The sequence below is a fragment of the Somniosus microcephalus genome, chromosome 20, assembly GCF_052327205.1.
Source record: "Somniosus microcephalus isolate GS21.2 chromosome 20, FLI_Smic_1.0, whole genome shotgun sequence".
Taxonomy (NCBI): domain Eukaryota; kingdom Metazoa; phylum Chordata; class Chondrichthyes; order Squaliformes; family Somniosidae; genus Somniosus; species Somniosus microcephalus.
The window spans coordinates 59724798-59730797 of NC_141006.1; the positions used below are offsets into that span (position 1 = coordinate 59724798).

Genomic DNA, 6000 nt, shown 5'->3' on the forward strand with positions numbered 1-6000 from the left:
CCATGGGCAGTTTGAGAATTTGAATTCAGTTTAGGGGGGGGAAATAAATAAATCTGGAAATAAGAAGCCGGCGTCAGTAAAAGCGACCTTGAAGCTGTCAGATTGCCGTGAAAACCCTACTGGTTCATTCATGTCCCTTTAGGTGAAGGAAACCTGCTGTCCTTAACCAGTCTGGGCCTATACGTGACTCCAGTTTCACACCAACTTGCTTGAATCTTGACTGCCCTCTGAAGTGGTTTAACAAGCCACTCGGTTGCATCCAACTTCTTGCAGTGGTTCAAGAAGACGGCCCCACCATCACCTGCTCGAGGCGACTAGGGGATGGGCAATAAATGCCGGCTTTGCCAGCGACGCCCGCATCCCGAGAATCAGTAATAATGAGAGAAACCCAATTGCGATCTTGTATCGCAGAATCCAGGGCATCCTGGCGGAAGAGCTGCGTTGTTTCACCGTGTTCACTTCCACAGGCAAAGCTGAAGCAGAAGAGAGTTAAGGCGATCCTGGACTGTACAGCGGACAATCCGGATGAGCTGACCTTCACCAAGGGGGAGGTCATTGTTGTGACTGGAGAAGAAGACTCGTTTTGGTGGGTGAGTATCTGCCTTTATTTCTTTCCCAAAAACTCTTCCTGCTGTTAAATAAACTTTGCAGCTTCCATGTTCAGTTAGGACAGACCTAACGGAGGGAGCAAATATCCATTTGGAGGGGGGTTCACCTTCCACCTTGCATGCCTTACTACAACAACAACTTTTATTTACAGGCAACTTTCTGGTATCCGGCACGGACGGGACCGACGTGGTGCCGGTTCATCAACAATTCCGGATAACCGAACGTTATAGTAAAAGATACGGAGCTCAGAGCTCTGTATAAAGCAACAAACCCTCAGCTTCAAAACAATCGGCACAAGTTGCAAGCGTCTCTGTAGCTTAGCAACAGCTTCAGCTACACCCTTGCACAGCAACAAATGGAGTAATAAAAGTAAAAAAAGTTACCTGAACCGACTCCTGAATTTTGCCGGTGGATAGAGCGTTCCGGTTATTTAGGGGCCGGTTAATCGAAAGTTTCCTGTATGTTGTGCCTTTAATGTAGTAACTTCACAGGAGTGTAATCAGGCAAAATTTGACACCGAGCCACAAGGAGATATTCGGGCAGGTGACCAAAAACTTGATTAAGGAGGATAGAGGGATTTAGGGAGGGAGTTCCAGCGCTTGGGGCCTAGGCAGCCAATGGTGGAGTGATGAAAATCGGGGATGCGCAAGAGGCCCGAATTGAAGGCTTATTATGTTGTAAATAGAAAGTAAAGAAATACTTTTTTATACAGCGCCTTTCACAACCTCAGGATGTCCCAAAGTGCTTTACAGCCAATTAAGTACTTATTGAATTGTAGTCACCGTTGCAATATAGAAAACACTGCAGCCAATTTGTGCACAGCAGGGTCCCACAAACAGCAATGAGCTAAATTACCAGATAATCCTTTTTTTAAATGATGTTGGTTGAGGGATAACTATTGGCCCAGACACCGGGGATAATTCCCCATCTCTTCTTTGAAATAGTGCCGTGGGATCTTTTCCGTCCACCTGAGGACAGACGGGGCCTCGGTTTAACGTCTCATTCGAAAGATGGATAGTTAGTTCCTCCCTCCCAGACTCTTGCTGGGGTATGATTCCACAGGTGATACTGTGCCCAAGTGGCCATTCTTCATGTGTGAGCCTTGACGGTGAGCGTCAGCAGGCTATTCGACTGTGAAGCACCTCACAGAGCAACTCAACCCTATCTTCGACCTACCCGATAATGATCATGACTAGGAACCCTGGGTGTTTCTTTTTCTTGTTTTGTTTGCCTTTCCTAGTCCAGGGTACTGAGGCCCATTTTGGCATTCCCTACTGCCACCCTGGTTGAGGATGGCTAATTCTGCACTGACTGGGAATTGAGTCTTGAACCTCTAGTTCCGAATTAGCTCAGTGCTAAACCAAACTGTGCTTTAGCCCAGTATATATTAACTTATGCAAGGTCATTGGAACTATTTCAGTCATGGATCAACAGACAGAAGCAGCACGGCAGTGACTCTCTCTCCAACCCTGCATAAGGGGTACGGTAGCATAGTGGTTATGTTACTGAGCTAGTAATCCAGAGGTCTGGACTACTGATCCGGAGTACATGCGTTCAAATCCCACCACGGCAGCTGGGGAATTTAAATTCAGTTAATTAAATAAATCTGGGCTAAAAAGCTAGTTTCAGTAATAGTGACCATGAAACGACCGGATTGTTGTAAAACCCCATCTGGTTCACTAATATCCTCTTTAGGGAAGGAAATCTGCTGATGTGGCTCCGTGGTTGGCTCTTAACAGCCCTCTGAAATGGCGGCTCACCACCACCTTCACAGGCAGTAAGGGATGGGCAATAAATGCTGGTCTTAACAGTGATGCCCATATGAACAAATTTAAAAAAAAAGTAAGTAACTAGTTTTAATTGCTCGAATCTGCTCCTTTCACAGGTTGGGCACATTGAAGGAGACAAGTCAAGGACAGGAGCCTTCCCAGTAGACTATGCCCACCTCTTGTCGGAATGACCGCGTCCTCACCATCTCCAATGGAAGGAGTTTTGTGACCTGTTGACTTTTGTGAACTACACAGGAAGCTATTCTGAAAGCTTGGGTTTCTCTGGTCAGATTTGGGACAATGCTGGATGCCCTTCCTCGGAATGCCAGCCTGGCTATTGGGTTTCAGTCTTATTACAAGATACCCCTTTGAGGGACCTCGAAGGTCCTGTTGTTATCGCTATCATTGGAGAATCATGGATATTCCAACCGAACTTGAAACCGACTTTGGAACTGTTTGTCTGATGGCCGGGCCTCCGTCTACAGTGACTGTCTTGTTGTAGTATTTATCAGCTATTCCTTTCGTGTATCTCAATTTTATGGATTTATGAAATTGTCATTGATTGATTATGGGTTGGCACTGCTGAACAAGGCCATATGGTGTCGACCTGAGCAATACATTCCACAGAGGTGGACCCAGCACTAAATTGAGGATTATGGTGGGGAATGTTGCAGAATGCAGGAGCTCTGAAGTGTGAGGGCCCTGAAGGATGAACCATTCTTTGCTGAGGAAAGTGATTTGTTAGTGTGCGACTGATGCAGGTTCCATGTGCCTGGTGTTGCCTTAGACAGACGCAAGTACCATGCAGGGACTGAATGTTTGTTTGTTAATTGCACAAATGAGTACAGCATAGGGGTCGAAGGTTACATTGGAGGGAGAAGGAAGGGGGAGGGTCTGCAGTATATGGACTGAATGTTTTATTGCACAAGTTGAATTGCAATATATAGACTGAATGTTGCATTGCACAGTAGGAGAATCGGAAGGTAAGGGGCTGCAGTATAGGAAAACTGTAAATATGTCAAGTGAAGTTAAATGTTTAATACTGTCCACTGACTATCAAAGATCTCAACTACACTACAACATCTGTTGGAAGCTACAGGAGCCTTGCAGAAGTTAAAGGTGTTTGGAGCAGTTCACGGCTTCCTAGTGAGTAAGAATGTAAGTGACCAAGAAGGGGACAACCACACAAGTGCACACACTCGCCATTCTTAAAACTCTGCTTTGAACTAGAATCCATCTCATTGATTCCCTCTCAGCTGCACAAACTAGGACACTTTTTTTTGTTGGAAGAATTAATCATTTTCCTTTGGGAGAATTCCTGTACCACATTTATGTCCAGTAAGTTTTGCTTTTTGTCCATTGGAAGGACCTGTGGGTGACTGAAGGAATCGCTGTAATGTCTCCCTTTTTTTAGCATGTTCTGGAAGATCAAATCGGTGACATTTAAATAAACATTGTCAAAAAACTGCTTTCTGTGGCGTTATAAAATGGGGGATGAGGGGGCGTGTTGGAGGGGAGGTGGGAGTGAGGGGGGAGCGGGGATGGTTGAGCTGGTGGTGGTGGGGAAGAGAGTCATTACCTGGCTTCTTGCATTCTCAAATCCTAAATGTCAGCTCAGGCAATGATTGAGAGAGCTGGTCAGTAAAAGGTCTTTCATGCCTCCAAGTTGAGCAAATTATTGTGGTCAGTTCTGAGGCAAAATTTCCTCAGAGTGCGGATTGTAGCAAAATCAGAAAAACGCATTTGTAATTTTGCCACAGATAGCAAGCAGAGGAAAATCTCCCTTCTCGCTCCCACCCCCCCACCCTGGCACATTGCTGGTGGTTTAGATTTTGGACAATTGTCCTTCCAAGGACAACCCTGCTCGAAGGTGTTTTGCGCGAAGTCAGCCATCATCTGTATTGACACGTGGGATGAAAAAACTGCACGTGGGAGAGTGATCTTTCTCTGAAGAGAGCTCCTGTAAAAATGGTGCAAGCAAGCAACAGAGGAAGCTTTTACACAGACATATACTGGGCTGAGAAATACAATAAAATGCACCGTGTGCCTCAATGTGGGGGAAGAGTCTTTTGAGTCCAGTTTCACAGGAAGGGAGGTGACGAGGACTGAAGCAATGGATCAATAAAATCTATTAAGTTGTTACCACGGTGCGAAGTAACTCCCTATTTATTAAAAATCACAACTAGCATTTGTCTGGACAGGTCTTGTTTGCCAGTACTCTACTTCTGTATTTAATTCTGGCCTCTTGCACCTCCCCGATTTCCTTCGCTCCACCAATGGCGGCCGTGCCTTCAGCCGCTTAGGCCCTAACTCTCTGGAATTCCCTCCCTAAACCTCTCCTCTCTACCTCCCTCTCCTCCTCTCCACCTCTCTCTCCTCCTTATAAGACGCTCCTTAAAACCTACCTCTTTGACCAAGCTTTTGTTCACCTTTCCTAACATCTCCTTATGTGGCTCGGTGTCTAGTTTTGTTTGATAACGCTCCTGTGAAGCACCTTGGGATGTTTTACTATGCTAAAGGCGCTATATAAATGCACATTGTTACTGAGGAGAAAGAAATTGGGACCCAATCCCTCAGTATTCTGCACACTAGAATATAAATTAAATGCTGGATTTTTAAAGTGAGTTCCTTAAATTACATTTAGGTCCAGAGTTATTTTATTCTGTAATTTCTTACACACTGTATTAAGTGGTATAGAGAGAGAGAGAGAGGGGGAGGGAGGGAAAGAGTGAGGGGGTGTGAGAGGGGGGGAGGGAAGGAGAGGGGGAGGGAGGGAGAAAGTGAAGGGGAGGGAGAGAGAGGGGGAGAGGTGAGGGAGGGAGAGAGTGAGAGGGAGGGAGAGAGGTGGAGGGAGAGGAAGGGAGAGAGGGTGAGGGAGGGAGGGGGGAGGGAGGGAGAGAGTGGGAGGGAGAGAGTGGGAGGGAGGGAGAGAGAGGTGGAGGGAGAGGAAGGGAGAGAGGGGGAGGGAGGGGGGAGTCAGAGACTCCTGACCAGACTCCGGCACGGCAAGCTGTTGACCAGGCGAGACATACCCAAAACTAAAACCTGGAGTATATGGCTACTGGCGATCCCCATTAACAAAAAACGAAGTTAAAGAACCACCTCCTGGGTGCTTAGCAAGAGTTCTTCAATCCCAACAGTTTTATAAACATGGCAGAGGGTTCTTCAGTTCCCTCGGCAACACCGGATACTCCAGCTAGTATATAATATATGCATTATGCTCCATCTGGTGGTGGGATGAGGGTTTGTTTCAATTTTCCTGTCATTCAGGCTCGCAGTGTCCACATGTGAGCTGGGGAGACTGTTGAGCAGATAGGGGCGAGGTAAGGCAAGTCGACCGGGCCCATTCCCGCCACCGTCTTAGCTTTTTAAAATTTACTCATTCTTGGGATGTTGGGGTGCTGGCAAGGCTGGCATTTATTGCCCATCACTGGGCGCCCTTGAGAAGGTTGGTGGTGGTGGGCCTTCTCCTTGACCCATGCAGTCCATGTGGGTGAAGGTACTCCCACAGTGCTGTTTGGTAGGGAGTTCCAGGATTTTGGCCCATCCGTGATGAGTTCCAGAGCAGCTCTGTCAGAGGCTACGGCGAAAGTTGTCGGCCTGCTCCCTTGTGGAAAGTAGT

General features: G+C 46.9%; 1 protein-coding gene across 4 annotated transcripts in view; it reads left to right on the forward strand.

Moving 5' to 3' along the window:
* LOC147103322 (arf-GAP with SH3 domain, ANK repeat and PH domain-containing protein 2-like) overlaps positions 1 to 3872 on the forward strand; it is a 100124-nt gene extending 96252 nt beyond the window's left edge. For 2 of the 4 annotated variants that reach the window (XM_085962805.1, XM_085962807.1), the window contains exons 27-28: positions 468 to 590; positions 2495 to 3872. In XM_085962805.1, the coding sequence (XP_085818931.1) occupies positions 468 to 590; positions 2495 to 2569 (198 nt within the window). In that variant the 3' untranslated portion in view covers positions 2570 to 3872. Of the gene's footprint in view, positions 1 to 467; positions 591 to 760; positions 2471 to 2494 lie in introns of those variants that run through there. The other 2 variants (XM_085962806.1, XR_015072940.1) reach the window with 2 other exon arrangements.
* The last annotated feature ends 2128 nt before the right edge of the window (positions 3873 to 6000 follow it).